General features: G+C 38.4%; 1 protein-coding gene across 1 annotated transcript in view; it reads left to right on the top strand.

The window, feature by feature from the left end:
- Positions 1–13605, top strand: part of ago3b (argonaute RISC catalytic component 3b) — a 30686-nt gene extending 17081 nt beyond the window's left edge. Inside the window, exons 7-19 of the mRNA XM_053489773.1 lie at positions 1373–1460; positions 1681–1828; positions 3189–3308; positions 3491–3613; positions 4217–4350; positions 4469–4653; positions 7149–7308; positions 7406–7496; positions 7751–7945; positions 8563–8697; positions 8821–8922; positions 9583–9782; positions 11708–13605. Of these exons, the coding sequence (XP_053345748.1) occupies positions 1373–1460; positions 1681–1828; positions 3189–3308; positions 3491–3613; positions 4217–4350; positions 4469–4653; positions 7149–7308; positions 7406–7496; positions 7751–7945; positions 8563–8697; positions 8821–8922; positions 9583–9782; positions 11708–11816 (1790 nt within the window). The 3' untranslated portion in view covers positions 11817–13605. The remainder of the gene's footprint in view (positions 1–1372; positions 1461–1680; positions 1829–3188; positions 3309–3490; positions 3614–4216; positions 4351–4468; positions 4654–7148; positions 7309–7405; positions 7497–7750; positions 7946–8562; positions 8698–8820; positions 8923–9582; positions 9783–11707) is intronic.
- Positions 13606–18685: the final 5080 nt, after the last annotated feature.

The raw sequence follows: 18685 nt of genomic DNA on the forward strand, positions 1-18685 counted from the left end.
AGAGAAAATCCACCACAGTGTTTATCATGCAGAACGTTTCTGTCCATCAAGAATATTCTTTTTGACTGTAACTCTTTTATTTCCTTAAGGAACTTGTTTTATTTTGTTGACACTTTTTTAAAAAAGTTTTTGAACAAGTAAATCCAAACGTAGTGTTAAAGTTCTTAGAATTTTTTACATCTTATCTAGTTTTAATATTTAACAAAAATAACTCTTACCATGAATATAGCCACGAAAGCTGGCATGGCGTTAAAAAAGAAAGAAAGAAAGTCTCTATATTGTGTTTGTGTGTTAATGTTGTAGCTGAAATACTTTATGGCTTTAGATCCTGCATCCTGGTCTCCCTGATTCTTCTTTCTGTTTCACTCCTTTTCCTAACGCGCTGTTTCAGTGTCTGTAGCTTTAAATTAACTACCAGAGAACTGCTCCCCTTTCCGGAAGTGCATTTTTCTGGCTAATCAGAATGCAGCAACCGGAAAACAAGTTTTGGGATTTTATTAAGCGTTTCCCGCCCATTTTCAGGCTTTTCCCACCAGCATTTCTGACAAGCAAAACAAAAAAAAGAAACTAATAAGGAGAAAAGTAGCATGTGTAAAATCATTCATTTATGATCACGTTCTAAATAGTAAGCGATATGAAACACAATAAAGAGCTAAGTTAGCCGTTAATTGCTAAATTAGCAGTGGGGATGACAATCACCAAGGACCATCGAATAGGATATCATCACGATTGTTAGGCACCGATTCGATTTGTTGTGCGATTTTAGAAAAAAAAAGGAAAAAAAAGTTTTATGTTTTGAAAAAATGTCTAGATTTTATTTATTTATTTTAGGATTTTGTCAGGATTCTAGACAACCTAGGCAAATGATTCGTTCCTGCCACATAGGATTCTGTATTGCCTGCAAAAGTATGAATAGTTAGAGTGCACCACCTGCAGGATCATAGTGGAACTGCAGCATCTACCACCTCAAATGCAAACATGTATAAATAAAAGAAAATATGTAAACAAAAAATGGATTCTGGAATCAGTGTGTAAATGTCTAGCAGTTAGTATGGTAATATCCTTAAAATATACTTAACAGTTCACATATAAGGATCTTACATTTTCAGCACTGTTTTCTATTTAAAGAAAGCGATCATGTTAAATATTTATCTTGTGCTAATGAAAGAAACCAAATTACAAGGCACCCAACACTGGAGTTTGGGTCTCAGGGGAGCCTTAAAAACACCTTGGAAGTAAATTCATCAGCTCAGTGTTTTTCAGTTTAGCTTTTCTTGTGTGTGTGAAAAAATTCCATCAAGAAATAACGTTCAGTCCTGAGCTTGGTTTTAGACGGCACAGGATAATTAAAATCTATTATCCTTTTGCTCAGGTCTGAAGGTGGAAGTGACTCACTGCGGCACCATGAGGAGGAAGTACCGGGTGTGTAATGTCACCCGTCGGCCTGCCAGCCACCAAACGTGAGTAAACTGAGCCCTGAGGAGGATAGCTTTAATTGCGCTTGACTACGATTAGCCAGATTAGACTGTTTTTGTTTATTGTTTATGAAAAGCTTTTTCAGCATAGTGAAAATGAGAATAACTTCTAAAAAGAGGACTCAAATTATATTAGTCGATACAACCCCCTGGAATTTTATCACAAGCCTGTAGCTTAAGGTTTTTTTTCGTCTCCCCCTCTAAGGTTTCCATTGCAACTGGAGAACGGGCAGACTGTGGAGAGAACAGTGGCGCAGTACTTCCGTGAGAAATACAGCCTACAGCTCAAATATCCACACCTACCCTGTCTGCAGGTGGGCCAGGAGCAGAAACACACATATCTGCCCCTAGAGGTGAGTGAGCACCACCGTCCGCAGTGTATCTGTGTACCAGGTAGATTATCCTCATGAGATTCAATTCAGTTCAATTTTATTTGAATAGCACTTTTAACAATTGTACATTGTCGCAAATGAGATAGATGTAGATGTTTTTGGAGGTAAGAGAGGGGCAAATCACTTATCATATGATATAGCAATACCCTAGCAACCAGCTGGGAGAGCGTAGCACCCACCTAGCAACAACCTACCATATGTTTGAATACTGACAGCACTCTAGCAACCACCCAGCAAAACCATAGCAACCAGGATAGACTAGCAATATCTTCCCAGCCCACCAGAATAGCATAGCCTAGTAACACCATAGCAACTATGATAGCCTAGCAACATCTTTGCAACTAATTAGGATGGCCTAGCAACATCTTTGCAACTAATTAGCATAGCATAACAACTAACTAGCAACATCATACTAACCAGCTAGGATAGCATAGCAACCACATAGCAACATCCTAGCAACCTACTATGATATAGCACACTAACCAGCTAGGAACCAATTACAATAGCACAGCAACCACCAAGTAATATCTTAGCAACCAACTAGGCTAGCATAGCAACTATGTAGCAACATACGTGTAGTAGCAGCCAGTTAGGTTTAGCATAGCAACCACCTTATAACACCACCCTAGCAACCAACTAGCAACATTCTGTCAATCTTCTGGGATAGCACAGCATCCATGTAGCAACATCCTAGCAGGCAACTAATGTAGCATAGCAACCAACTAGCAACATCCTGTTAACCAACTAGGATAGCGTAGCAACATCCTACCAGCTAAATGAGGATAGCACAGCAAGCACATAGCAACATCCTAGCAACCTATTATGATATCACACAGAAACCCCCTAGCAAACAACTACAGTAGCACAGCAATCATGTGGCAACATTCTAGCAGCTTATTAGAATATCTTAGCAACCAACTAGGATAGCCTAGCAACATTCAAGCCGCCAACTCTGATAGCATGGCAGTCCTCTAGTAATACCCTAGCAACTGACTCTGTAGCACAGCAACCACCTAGCAACACCATAGCAACGAATGAGGATCGCACAGAAACCACCAATTAACCAACTAGGTTAGTATAGCACTAGGAATATAATAAAACTCCGTAATATTGTTTAGTTGTGTGTTAGCAGGCTTTATTTAAACACCGTGGTTCATCTATTCTTAACAGTAGGTTAGTTCATGGAATTCAGCATCTAGTCTATACATTTGGCGTAATTTATAACTAATGCACCCGTACATGCCCTTCACTCTGTATTTACATTCTTGCTCTTCTGTTTCCCAAGTGATGATCGACTTTAACCAGCTGTTTTTCCATTCAGGTGTGTAATATCGTAGCGGGCCAGCGCTGCATTAAGAAACTGACGGATAACCAAACTTCCACCATGATTAAAGCCACAGCTCGATCAGCACCGGACAGGCAGGAGGAGATCAGCCGGCTGGTGAGGGTCGCGTCACAGTCCAAGAATCTTGCATTGAGCTTTGTTCCTAAAAAAAAAAAAAAAAAAAAACACATGTTATACAGGAATGCAGACTAGCTTGAAATTTTTTAGATTCCCCAGAACACAAAGGCTTGTTGCTAATCTTTCTCTCTCTCTCTCTCTTTCGTTCTCTCCAATCGCAGGTACGAAGTGCAAACTACGAGGCTGACCCGTTCGTGCAGGAGTTCCAGTTCCGCGTCAGGGATGAGATGGCCGAAGTGACCGGCCGCGTATTGCCCGCCCCCATGCTGCAGTACGGCGGCAGGGTGAGCTCTGAACACTTCCTGGTATCTTCTCTCCTTTCAATCATGCAATTTGTGTGTGTATGTTTGTGTGTGTGTTTGTCGCTCAGTGTTGGGGTTTTAAGTGGGTTACTTGTTTTGATTTCACTGGATTTAGTTGCAGTTTGTCCAGCTTTGTGTAAATCTGTAGGAACTTATTACCTCGTGTCTATTTTATCACTGACACAACAGCTGTTTTTTTTTTTTTTTTTCAGTTTCTCCTTTTAAAGTGCACAATTTTGGTTTAAGGGTTGTTTAAATGTGAACTGTGCTTTGTTTTTGTTTTTTGCCAGATTCTAATTTTGTGTGTTTGTATAGCTGATAAAACTGTTCAACAATCCCAGTCATAAAACGTGCATTTCATTCTAATTTGTGTACTCAGTATATAAATGTTTTAGGTGCCATACCACCTGTTTTCTTATGTCTGCCTGCATGAAGCTTTTACGCCGAACAACTATATTGTAAAATCTCATTCAAGTAAATCCTAAAGTAAACTCTAAAGCAGCTGTCATGATAGTGTGTGTTTGCTCAGGAGGTGATTCGTATATGTATCTGTGTGTGTGTGTGTGTGTGTGTGTGTGTCCCCAGAATCGTACAGTGGCCACTCCGAGCCATGGTGTATGGGACATGAGAGGGAAGCAGTTCCACACCGGTGTTGAAATTAAAATCTGGGCCATCGCCTGCTTCGCCACTCAGAGACAGTGCAGGGAGGAAATCCTCAAGTACGACTTCTTTCCAAATGTTGCATGTGAAACTTGTATTTCTGACTTTGCTCACGTTACTTATACATTTATTTATTTTTTTGCGGTGGGTCATATGTTTTTTCTCCTCCTGACGCAGAAGCTTTACCGATCAGCTGCGTAAAATTTCAAAAGACGCCGGGATGCCAATTCAGGGCCAGCCGTGCTTCTGCAAGTACGCTCAGGGAGCAGACAGTGTAGAGCCTATGTTCAGACACTTGAAGAACACCTATGCTGGCCTGCAGCTCATCATCGTCATCCTGCCTGGGAAAACACCCGTCTATGGTAAAGACCCGCTGTTAATACATGCTTATTGGTCCCCGACTTAAGAACAAGTTCTGTTCTGTGAGAATGTTCGTAAGTCGGATTTGTTTTTAAGTCCCGCAAAGTGAGTCTTGTACTTCGATATGAATATATAGTGTAAAACATACCAATCCAAAAAGTTCTGTTCTGTGAGAATGTTCGTAAGTCGGATTTGTTTGTAAGTCCAGCAAAGTGAGTCTTGTACTTCGATATGAATATATAGTGTAAAACATACCAATCCAAAAAGTTCTGTTCTGTGAGAATGTTCGTAAGTCGGATTTGTTTGTAAGTCCCGCAAAGTGAGTCTTGTACTTCGATATGAATATACAGTGTAAAGCATACCAATCCAATTGACTAAATCTTTTTTCTTTTCCCACTGCCATCATGTAGCTAAAAACCATAATCGCACCTAAGGAAATTAATCTTACACATGTTAACGGTGTTGTCTCTGTACCTTTAAATTACGAGGGTAATACCGGACACAATTTTGTCTCAGAGCTGTTTTCCACTGTATTGGACTGTAAACTCTGTTTTGTTAAAGTTTTTTCGAAATTAGGAACATTTAAGGCGTTCACTTACACACTAGAAATATTGTATATGATTGTAAATATTGGTATCTGGTGCACTGCAGTGTCTGTTTTTTGTACAATACACGTAAACTATTTTCGTGATTGAACCAGAAGTAGAACTGCAGTTCGTTCATATCTAAGGAAATTTGTAACTTAACTATACTATTATTATTATTATTATCATTATTATTATCTAGGCAGGTATACTTGCATATATACACGCTCCTATACAGCAGGTAGCAGTATGTACATCCTTTTTTTCTTCCTTATAGTGTATTACAGTTTTCAGGACAAATTTGTTCCTTCTCTTTACATTTATGAAGTTTAAATAATTTTTTAATTTGTCACAACTTAGAAGCATTTTATTTATTATTTTATTGTCATTTCAACTATATACAGGAGGTACAGTATACGCAAAGAAATTTTTCCAGGACCATTGTGCTATGCTACATAAACACAGCCCTGCATGATACAAAAATTAACTACAAAAGGTGCATGTGCAATCAGTGCAAGTCAGTTCACAGACAACATGCAAGTCAATAGGCGTAGTTCAGGACTGTGCAGAGCTGACCAGCACACAGTGAGTAAAAGATTACATCACAAAAAACATCAGATATTGCAGGAGTAATTTTTTTTGTATCTCTAAAATATCTGCTTTGTAAAAAAAAATTCTTTACGTTATAGCCAGTGGCTCTTACAAAATTTTTTAGCATGCCCTACTTTGCTTTATAAGTGAAATGAAGAAATTTGTTCATCTTTTGTTTTTTGTTGTTCTTGCTGTATTCATTTACAGGCAGGTCCATAAGTATATGAACAGTCGCAATTTCTGTATTTTTGCTTCTTTTCATTTATTTATTTTCACATACAATACGTCTCTGAATTACAAACATTCAAGTTATGAATTTCCACAGATACAAACAGACCGCGGATCTACAAACATTCATAGATGCGAACAAATCACGGAAGTAGCTCACGTGTTTTGTACAAAAAATACACTGCAGTACACCAGATACTAATATTTACATTTATATACAATATTTTCAGTGTGTATGCGAATGTATGAATGTCTAAAGTCCAGGACAGTGGAACTTTGGATTACGAGTAACGCGGTTTGCGAGTGTTCCGAAAGATGAGCAAATTTTATTTTTTATATAAATTTTGACTTGGAAAACGAACAAGTCTTGGTTTACGAGTATCATGTATCATGCATGCACTTCTTGTTTTGCGCTTGTTTGACATGATCACAACTGAGCCAATGTTTTTTCTCTATTGCGTTGCGGAATTGTGGGTTATGGTCCCCCCTGCTGGGTCTTAGTTCTCGTCTCTCACCGGTATTATCAACATCCGTGCACACGTGTAATGGTTAACACTGTGACCGTGTGTGTGTGTGTAAAACATCTTTTATGTTGTGTATGCGTGTGTGTACAGCGCACGTGTAAAGCAAAAGAAAGTCTCATTAGAGAGGTCAAAGATCCATTTGCTCTCTCCCTTAGCATCCCGTTATATAAGCGCGGTCATTGGACGCTGTTGGCTAACTTTGGCTTCGCACACACGCGCGCACACACACACACACACACACACACACACACACAGCGCCTGTGCGCATAAACGGAAACACTTATCTGTCGGGATTTATTTTACTTTTTTTTTATGTTAAGTGCAGGTTAATTTGTTTTATTTGTACCTTATATTTTGTATTAATTATTTTTATGTATTTTTTTGGGCTGTGGAACAAATAATTTAAGTTTTCATTATTTTTCATAGGGAAATTTGCTTTAGCTTGCAAGTGTTTTGAAATACAAGCCCGCTTCTGGAACGAATTATGCTGAGAATAATTGTGAAAGAATGGTGTTTTTAAAAGCACCACATGGCTGTCCATATGCATATCAGTGTTTTTGTTTTCTGCAGCGGAGGTGAAGCGTGTCGGAGACACTCTCCTTGGGATGGCCACCCAGTGTGTCCAGGTAAAGAACGTGGTAAAGACATCGCCGCAGACTCTCTCGAACCTCTGCCTTAAGATCAACGTCAAGCTAGGTGGCATCAACAACATCCTGGTTCCTCATCAACGGTTTGTAAAACAGCTTACATTCTAACGTGTATCGTGGCGTACACCGGATCGGACCTCAGCTCATTCATCTTTCTTTATTTTCTCCTTTTTATTTTAGTCCGTCCGTCTTCCAGCAGCCGGTCATTTTTCTAGGTGCTGATGTCACTCATCCGCCTGCTGGAGATGGCAAGAAGCCGTCCATCGCTGCGGTGAGAGAACTGGTTTTCATCGCCTTTCTCTTTTTTTCTCGCACATCTGATTATTGTCATAATGTGTCATTTCAGATGTAGCCATGGAAACAGTGGGACGTCTTGTATACCCGTCACCTTTCTTTTTCTACTTATGTTCTTATTACTTACATGGACATTTTAAGTGATGAAAAAACACATGGAAGATAAAAAATCTCTACACATAATGTACCAAGTACACTATTTAAGTATTTAATGTGTGTGTTTATGTGTAGGTGGTGGGCAGCATGGATGCTCACCCGAGTCGTTACTGTGCCACGGTGCGTGTGCAGAGGCCCAGGCAGGAGGTCATCCAGGACCTGGCCTCCATGGTCCGAGAGCTCCTCATCCAGTTCTACAAATCCACGCGCTACAAGCCCACACGCCTCATCTTCTACAGAGACGGCGTGTCCGAGGGACAGTTCAGACAGGTCAGATTTCCCATTGCTTATATTCTTTTCTTTTTTTTTTCTCTCTATTTCATAAACTTTATTTACTCTTGACATTTCAGCAACCACTTTATGTTCTAATTAAATTAAAGTATATCCAAAAAATTTGTAAAATGTGTCCAAGTTTCATTTCTGTAGTGTTGTCCTTTAAGAAGAGGTTTGCTTAAATTGGAGGGGTGTACTCACTTTTGTGAGTGGTGTATATTAATGGGAAAGTCTGACTTTGCTTCCAAATATCCTGACTTTCTTGGATTTTCAATATAGTCTCATGGAATAATTCTCCAGGCTTCCTGAAGGACTTTTTTTTGGCTCATTAACATTAGTATACTGGTGATGCTGGTAGAACAGATGAGAGGGGAAATAAGGTTATTTTAATATTTTAATATTGTTTCCCCTCCAAAAAAACGATTTCTTTAGGCGCTTTGCAGCCTGTCACAGTAAAAAAAATATATATATTTTTTAGTTTCTTTAATTGAATCTACATCATTTCATTTTGTTCAATTTAATATGAAGAAATTAAATGTGTCTTAAGACTTATGCACTAAGCAAAATTCTAACATGGCTCACATTATAATACAAAAACATAAATTATTCCTCAGGTGCTCTATTATGAGCTGCTGGCCATTCGGGAAGCCTGTATAAGTCTGGAGAGAGAGTACCAACCGGGCATCACGTATATTGTTGTGCAAAAACGCCACCATACACGCCTTTTCTGCGCTGACCGTAACGAGAGGGTGAGAAAATTATTTATAATGATATAATTTTTTACACATTTCCATGTATGGGTGTTACTGGTAATTTTTGTTTTACGTTTTTTGTTTTTACTCACCATGCACCCTCACGCTTTCCTTTCTCAGGTTGGACGGAGTGGAAACATTCCAGCCGGCACTACAGTTGACACCGACATTACGCACCCCTATGAGTTTGACTTTTACCTCTGCAGTCATGCCGGAATACAGGTATACACACTAAACCAAAGTGCTGGGGCGTTGTTAATAACCAGAGTACCTTCGATGCAACTTGGAATAGGTTCTGCAACATGGTTAACGTCAGTCCATAAGCTTTGGTGTTTAAATACAAATCATACTATAGAGCACAAGTAGAGCCAACAAGGGGTAACTTCCAGTTCTGAAGAATGAGTTTAAAATGTGCAGTTGCTCAAATGACCACTAGGGTCTAAAAGCCATTAGCATTAGCCACCATGGCGTTTTAACTACGCTAAAGCGAAGCTAGCTTGAGGGTGGTAACTTGGTTAAGTAGGCGGGTTCCAAACAGCAGCCAGGCTTCTTTCGTTCCACCTACTTGCCCATTTATGGATTGACTGGGGTTGAGGCGGAGTCAGCTCCTGCCAAGATGGTGATGATCAGAGCTCCCGCGGTTGATCTTAGAAATTGTTCTTTAGGAACACTGTGAATGATGTCAAGCAGGGTTTAAAGCATGCATGTAGGCTGTTTTATAAAAGATATATTGTCGTCAAAGGTTTTCACTAGAGGATTATTTTAGTCGTGTAGAGGTATTATAATTTTTTTTCAAATGGGCCAAAACACACACAGATACTGTGATAACGGGTATCGCACCCTTAAGTCAAAGCTGCTGTTTTTCGTTCTCTGTGTCTCAAGGGCACAAGTCGGCCTTCACACTACCATGTGCTATGGGACGACAACTGCTTCACGGCCGACGAGTTCCAGCTGCTCACCTACCAGCTGTGCCACACATACGTACGCTGCACACGCTCCGTCTCCATCCCAGCGCCGGCCTACTACGCCCACCTAGTGGCCTTCCGTGCCCGCTACCACCTGGTCGACAAGGAGCATGACAGGTAAGGGGCTTTTATCTTGTATGATGGGAACGTTTATTTATGAAGCACCGAGTGTAAGAATGCCGGTGTTCTGAAAGGTTCTCTACATGAAAAAGTCTCTACAACTGGCTGAAGTCAAAATTGCCAGGTATTCAACTAATTGATGAATTTAGTTTGTGATATACGATTAAACTCTTGGAGGTTCAAAAACGGTCTTGAAAAGTTGAACATGTTGACTATGAATAAGCGATTAATCATGGATAACAAGACAACTGACTATTTATTTATTGTAAACAGTTCTAATGGCACAATCCCCAAAAATTTGTCATGTAAGACAAATTAATGATAAAGCTGTTTATCACCTGAATTGCAAATGCAAGTGAATAGAAATGAGAGCGATGGCAAAATATGATGCAAAACAACAAACCTTATCGGTTATTCCATCTTTTAATAGTTAAATTGTCAACAGCAAATATTGTATTAATAATTGATCATTAACAAAGGAAAAAAAAAATCAATAAACCAAATATAGATTTAAATAGTAATGTAAGTAGCTAGAAGCTAAACCGGAGCTTAAACTCCAAATACCTTTCTGTAGTATAATATATAAAGTATGTTTAGCCTAGTGTTTATACTAAATGAAGTACACTCGATTAGGTATTAGGGAACAATTTGTTAATTTAAGTGATGTAATATAAATCGTGCACAACAAAAGTGAAGCTAGACACACAAGTAAAATTACGGTAGTTCAACACCAATTCTATTCAATTTGCCTGTAGAGGTTAAGCGAGTTGAGAGTCTCTTCTAGGAAGGTATAAAAATCCAATCCATCGTGATACAAAAGTGACACAAAATAGATCATTTGGTTTTATGATATGTATGTACGCTCTTATCACATCGCCAGTTGCTTATGATTTTTTTGCCATTATGATAACAGAGGTGAATAGACGTCCGTAGTCGTCCACAGACAGTGTTTTTCCTCACCCACTCCAGCAGAGGGTGCAATCAATACAATAACAGCCTCCTTGTGCCTGAACTTGTTTTCATTACAGAGAAATTCTTCATTCTACAAATTTATTTTACCAATATAATTTCATATTTTTAATTATTAGAAAGAGGCTTTGTTTTGAGAATACTTAAACCATTACAAGAAAAGGAAAAAGGAATAAAGTGCTCTAATCTAGAAGAATATTACATTGTAACTTTAAACTTTATCATGTTTAAATCGAACTCTGAGCACTAGGGCTGTGCACTTACTCGAAAATTAATCAAAGCCAACATACGGAGACTCTAATCAACATAATCTTAATCTTTTTTTTTTTTATTCTGCTGACTGTGTGTGTTCATGTCCCCTTTAATACATACTACCGTGTGTAGTCACATGACCCTTCACTGAAGCCACACAGAGGAGAACTTTTTTCCATTAGAAAAAAAAATCCCAGCTATAATAGTTGAGCATATTTAAAGTTAAAAAAAAAAATAGTTTGTTAATCAGAAATGAGAGAAAATGTTCAATTACAGTAATCATGATATAAATTTGAATATAAATATCGCTCAGCACTAGTGAGCACAGAGGAAAAACGTATCACACAATCCATAGTCTGTCCCAAATTTAAGGTCATGACTTCTGTATGAAGTGTGCATTTTATATAAAAGGAATTTGTACATTTTATTTGCCTTCAATAACAACTAAAATCTGTTCTGAGTGAAAGTGGAAGCTGAAAGATGAAGAGATTTTAAAGGCTATAATGGATTTCCCAATAGGCTTGGTCATGACCCACATCACATTTATTATCAGAAATGTAGAAACAAAACAAGAACTATTACAGAAAAAAGGTAAAAATGTTGGGAATGAATAAATTGTTTTAATATTAAAGACAATACTTTTTTTCTCTTTGTTCCTCCCTCTTTCTCTCTGTCTCTCTCTCTCTCTCTCTCTGTCTCAGTGCGGAGGGCAGTCATGTGTCCGGACAGAGTAACGGTCGTGACCCCCAAGCTCTGGCCAAAGCTGTGCAGATTCACCACGACACTCTGAGGACCATGTACTTCGCCTAGCCCCTCCTTCTCCTCTTCCTCCTCTTTCCCAACTGCACTCACCTGTCACTCACATGACACCATGCACTGAAGCCCACCCCCCCCCGACAAGTCTCGGGCCGCTCTGCTGCTAAAACAAACCAAACGCAACTACAACCAAGGGGAGGGGTGGGAATTAACACTGTTATGCAATACAATAGCTCGAAGAGAAAAAAAAAAACAGCCAGGCTTCTCTAAGGGCCTGCTTCTTTCCTTTTTCCTGTGTAGATCTTTGTCAGAATCCTGAGAAAGGTATGGCATTTGTACTCGTATTTATTAGCATTGAGTTTATCTGTGTCTGTCTGTCTCTTTAACCGCATGGAGAGCTTTTAATCTTATTGGTCTAGAGTTAAATTTAAAGAGCAGAAATTATGGCAAGCGATGTGATGTTTGTTAGATGGAAAGGTCAAACGATTTCACTCACCACGGGAGGACGATGTGGTGATCGATCCCAGCAACCGTTAAAATCGTTAACATGTTAGAATGAATTAACACTATCGCACTTAATATCAGCAGGGCTATGCAATATGATCTATACGATACAATACAATACAAAACGATACTGTATATGCCACAGCTAATCACAGCCATGCTGACATTTAGTACAAAAGCATGATTGTTAGCGTGACGTTACTTTTGTACGACAGATTTTTAAAGAGAAAATATTATCAAATAACTGACATTTTAGACATACTGTGGCCAAATATATTAGGGTTTTATTGATTTATTTTTGTTTAGTTTTTTTTTTTTTTAATCATGTTTTTTTTTCTTCCCAGTAATAAGACAGTACTTAGGACACGAGTGATGCAAACAGTGAAACGTCCCAGTGCCGTTAGGCTAAATATCAGCACTCTTGAAATGCTGCTTGTCCGATCAAATTAGTGGACTGGCTGCTATATAAATTTGGATTATTGTAGGTAAAGTGATGTGAAATTATATCCAAAATATTCTGGGGTTTTTTAATTATTTAAACTAATGAAACTAGTAAGAAGAATCTTCTATAATTTTATATACACTGCCTGGACTGAAAATGCCATCAGGAGAGAAAAATAAAACCCTATCACACAGATTACACAGTGATAACCTGGTGATTCAGTACATTCAGGTCAACGATGCATGATGGGAGCATCGCTTTACTTCTTATCCTGACGCTCTGGAATCTGGACTCATCAGACCTGGCCTTTTTTAATTGCTACAAAGTCCAATCCTTAAGCTCCCACAACAAATTAAAGCATGTGGTTTTTTTTTATGGCCACACACTGTTTAGTCCCAATCCTGCGAGTTCACATCACACCTTTTTCTGTAATGCAACTTTTTCTTTCCCCCCAAAAGTTGGCAGGTCAGCGCTGTCTCTCCAGGTTTTAATAATGTGCTGGACAGTTCTTTACCAAATTCCATTTGATCCCAGCCAATAACTTTGAACCATCTAAAATTACAACCTTTTTTTGTTTGTTTGTTTTTTGTGCCAGGCAGTTTATATGAAATTTAGTCCTTATTAATAAAATATCATATTCTGGGCACAGAACAGATTTTAGCTTAATAATTCTCTTACACTGTACAACCTGATTTGGGATTTATTATAATTTTTTTTTATCTAAGTGCCCATTTCCACTGTTTGCACACTTGCATAATTGTGTGTGTGTGTGTGTGTGTGTATGAAAGAGAGGGAAAGAGCATGAAGGTTTTAGAAGTAACTTCATTGTCCAAGTTATCGGTTGTAAGACTTGGACATGTGCATCAGTGCACCTCTCAGCCTTGTATCTGTTTATGATTGTCGTGCCCCCACCCTCCCCCCCTTCTCTCTCCTGCGTAAGCAGAGTGAGAGATTAGCTAAGAAGTTCAACCCGATCCAAGGGTGTACGAGTGTGTGTGTGTGTGTGTGTGTGTGTGTGTGTGTGTGTGTGTGTGTGTGTGTGTGTGTGGTTGTTCCCTTTACCAGGTACTGAATAAGTGTGTTGACACCCCGTTCTTAATACCAATAGAACTTCAAGAGAAAGTTTTACAGATTAGGAAGAGAAAGTGGTGGTTTTATTCACATGGTTGCGAATATCTATATAGAATAAAAGTGTTGTTACTTTATACACATTAATGAAAGGGAGTGATTGGTGTATATTGTGGGTAAAGAGTTAATTGTTGTTTATTTACAGGGATTTGAGACAAAGTGCCTGGAAACACCTTCTTAATGAACATTGGGCCGTATGAAGGTTTTGCAAGTTGTTGTTGTTCGACTTGGCTGAAAAGCAGTGTTTTAGAAGTGACTTTATTTTTAAAACACATGAACAAATTATGTTACGTAGGGACGACAAGATGCTGGTGAGAAACAAAGAGCGTTTCTTCTTTCTTCTTGCCTTTTTTGACCTCCCCAGTGGGCGAAAGCACATACTGCCAAGCTGAAAAGTGCACAAAGATTTTACAAAAGTGGTTCAGCTTCAGGCCCGTCTGATCTACCTTAAGATTTTTTAAAGCTGGGCCACAGTTCTGAGAGTGCAAGTCAATCTTGGTTAGCACCGGATAGCATTATGCAGCACGTTTCATGCTACACTGTATCTGCATGGCCAAAAGTTTGTCCAGTCCTGATTATCACACCCATCCGGGCTCTTCCCCAAGCTGCTGCAAAAAAAATTGGAGACCCACAACTGTATAAAATGTGCTTTAGCCTTACACCTTTCTCTTTACTGGAATCCTGTGTAAGTCGAGCTCAGTGAAGTGATGATGGGTCAAGTTGAGATGAGAATCACCACCTGAAACGATGTAATTGCGAAACCCCTGTGCCGATTTGATTTAAATTGCAATTCTATAAGTATCACGATTTTATAAATACTGTATCTGATATTACATTGTCCCACGATTTAGTTACAAAAGCCTGTTCCTTACTGTCTAACTTTTGTTTTCTTACTTACGGACCAAGTGCAGCAACAAAGACAATTTTAATATTTAACTTCAAATTATATGAAGCAATAAAAGCTTTTTTTTTTTTTTTTTTTTTTTATTAAAACAAAGTAACACGTATTATCAGCCATAATTATAATTTCTAAATAAACTTGACAAATAATTAATTCCTACTACACGGGAAGAAAATGTGTAAATAGTTCAGAGTGCGTCACCTGTAGGAGTATAAATAATCAGCATCGTTTTACCTCCTCAAACGCGGCTTCTAGCACACGATTTTCTATTCATGGTGTTTAATCATTTATTTCCGATGTCTGACCGGTCGATCACGACCAATAAAACTGCAAACCAGCCCATTCTAGTCACTGACCGATTGCCCGGTTCATCTCTATTGTAATTGTGAACATTGTTTTTAAAGAATGTATTATAGAGTCAATCGCCACACAAAAGAATCTCGATTCATAACTGCATCGACTTTCCTAATCGTTCTCAACTCCACTGAACAGCTCTGGGACGGACGAACTGTAACCCCAACACATATTCTTATAGCTAAATTAACACAAATCCCCACAGCCACGCTCCAAAATCTAATGCAAAGCCTTCCCAGAATAGTGGAGGTCATAATGACAGAAAAGATGGAATAAATCTGCCCAGCATTCGTTTGGGTGTGATGATCAGGCGTCCACAAAGTGTAATCCGTATAGTGTATCTATCTGATGACTGCTGGATGTCGTAGTTTCTGTCACACATTGTCCTCTGGTTATACGTCCGCTGAATGTCCTTCCACTTGTAAATAAGCACTTTTGTTCCATAGTATAGTCCAACCAACCAAAAAAAAAAAAACGATACTTTGTTTTTATTTCTTTGATCTTTAACTTGTTTTGCTTTGAAAGACGCTTTTCTTTAGCAATGAATCTACAAAGGTTGTAATGAATCTGCAGTGCACGCAGATCCGAGCAATGTGCCTCAGTAGATCAGTAGATCAAAAAGGCTGTTTACTACTTGCCTTGTTTTGTCCTTAAGCATTGGCTTTGTCCATTGCACCTTTCTCCTCAAAGCCACATACAGATGCAAACCAGTATAGCTGCTAAAACCCCCTGTTATACTATGAACAGGTCTGTGTTGGTACAAAGAGGAACGATGACGATATAAACTGCACTTAATTGTCCGAAATGACTCTATATTCTCATTTGGGGTCTCTTTGCCCAGGTGCTAAGAAGAGCGGTGCTGTAATTTGGGGAAATGGAAAGCCTAGTCCACCATTCCCTCATTTTTGTTATACAGTTTGCCATGTTCTTTTCACTTTTAAGCGTAAGTATAGAGTGTTCAGAAAGCTGTCTTAGATGCAGGTTCTTGGCCAGGACGTCTTGTAAAGGTTGTGGTTTTGCATCAAGAACAGTTTGAGCAAGATTCATACTTTGAACGGTCAATAACATCCGAGAGCCAGATGTTCAAAATCCTTTCGTATCATATCAGGGGAACAGATTTGATTTTTATTTATTAATTATAATTTTTCCCCCGAGTCCTTGATCAAACATCATCACCACAGTTATCTACCCATCAATAACCCAAGAATGGCTTATGTTTTGGGCGACATGCTGGTACAGGTGTTTGCTTAGTACTGTAGCAGGAATGCAAAAAATTGGCATCACTTTTTTTTTTTATTAACTGATTTAGGTCGTTCAGTAACTATACAGTTTTCTATACAAAGGTAGTACTCAGTGTAGTCTCCATCACAAGCAGTGTGTTTTGCCATCGATAAACCCAGCTCTCTAATCCTCTTTAAAAGTCCACTTCTTTGTAGTTGATGGTCTCGCACTGCGATCCATACTGTTTATGGCGCATAGATGGATGAAGTTTATAGAAGGCGAAACCAGCATTAAAGTCGAAACACCAACAAAGAAGACTATTAACTGCGACAAAGGGGATTTTCAAAGGGTCGAGTGTTGGGTACAACGATGGTGCAAATGCATGGTTTGTGATAGAGACCATGTTGAGTTGTGCCTTTATATAGAAAGAGTTCAATCAAGTATTTTCCAGTTCCAACAACCAAACAGATGGCCTTTGAACAGCTGGCTCATTAGGCGTGATAGAAAATAAAAAATCAGGATCGCTTCAGGCTACTGACATTTCAAACCTGCACATCTTCCTGATTTATAAAAGAGTTGTGACTTTTCTTGTTGCAATGTGACGTAACTGTAACGCCATTAAGAGTTTATCCAGCCAGCCTCGCCAAGATATGGACGCACAGGCTTGGCTGTTTTTGATGACTTTGGTGCGTGGCACTGTGAAATATCCCATCCATTCGAACGTACCCGGTACTTCTCTGGCACTACCAGCGTTTGATTGTTTTACTTGAACAAAAAAAATTTTAAGCTTGATAAATAATGGCATGTAATCTCGTGCATGTTTATGGGGTACAGCATTCTGTAGAACACACGTTTTAACTTCTTCTCAAGTTGCCACGGAACTAGTCGCTAGGGCCCAGTAATCGAGGCATTTCATGTGAGGTTGGAGAGGTCGGGCACAAAACTGTGATGTAATAAGCCCCAACCTTCTTCTCCATGCTGGACTATGGATGCCTTGGCTCAAATAGCATTTTTAATTCAGAGCAGAGGTATATTTGTATATTTAAAGAATGGATCTGTGTAATGCACACCACTTATTTTTGCTAACAAAAAAAAATTCTACGAGAGATATCGAGAATATAAAATAATGTTAATATGAAACGATGAGTGTCTAACAATAATCAGTTAAAATGCAATAGACTGTTGACCTCCAGGTTTATTTTTTTTTTCTTTTAAATGTAATTTTTTTTCCACCATAAAACGTGTCATGTCGTACTATGGTATTTGTGTAATTTTAAGGATTTTTTTTTTCCTTTTATACAATTTCGTTCAGTTTAACTATATATGTGCAGACTTATAAACCTGCCCTTTAAAGGTCCAGCCTAAAATAGAGATTATGGAGCGGTTTTGTGGAATTTGTGTAACATTGTATCAACTATGATGAATGATTTAAACTAATCCCTTTGGGGTTTTTTTTATCTATTATTATTGTTATTATTATTATTATCCACATAGAGGTGAAGATTCACTATAAAGGAGACTTGTCTGTGGAATGTGCCTTTCTTGATGGTGCTGATCTTAAACTAGTAAATAAAGGACAAAAAAAGTACTTTTGAAATGCTCAAAGGGCACAAGCCTTTATCGACGCTGAAGCAGAGTATATACTGATACGTGATATACTGTATAATGTGTTTGTGTTTAAAAAAAAAAAAAAAGAAAGAAATACAATAATGTGTGTGTAACTGTCATTTTGTTTGCCAAGAACACATTCTCTCACCAGTTCCATCATGTCTGGACCAAATTTTCTCCACAAGGGTTTTATGTTTGTGATTTGAGGGGCACTTGGCATGGCATAACCAACTGCTTGCACTAGCCAGACTGTAACAGGAGACATTTAAAGATCTAGCCTTAAAATAAAGCATAGAATATCAGTTATCGAAGGAGCCAATGTAGAGATTTAAGCAGCTGACAATTTTAAACAAAACGCTTAAACCGATTAGAGTTGCTAAAGCTTTGGCCGATGCACAAGCTCTGAAGTGCCATGTCAGTTCCTTCCTCGTGCTGAAGTGGTTTTATGGGGGGAACAAGAGAAAAAAATAAAAACATATTTTGCTTTGGTTACAGTACATAATACTTACATCATGCTCTCAAATGTCTGATAATGGACCTGTTTTTTGAAATACATTTTTGAAGGGACGTTCATTGAGCCTTTTTTGTCTTTTTATTTGTTTTTGTTTTATTGTCGTATTTAATTGTTAATATTTTAATTAAATATATATGTATGCAGAATTTGTCTCTTTCTTACACATGGTTTTAACATGGTTTGACATGGGGATAAACAAGGTATGAGGTATAATTTTATGTTTTAAAAGATTTAGGCAGTCAATTTAGGGA

The sequence above is a fragment of the Clarias gariepinus genome, chromosome 28 (assembly GCF_024256425.1).
Source record: "Clarias gariepinus isolate MV-2021 ecotype Netherlands chromosome 28, CGAR_prim_01v2, whole genome shotgun sequence".
NCBI classification, from domain to species: domain Eukaryota; kingdom Metazoa; phylum Chordata; class Actinopteri; order Siluriformes; family Clariidae; genus Clarias; species Clarias gariepinus.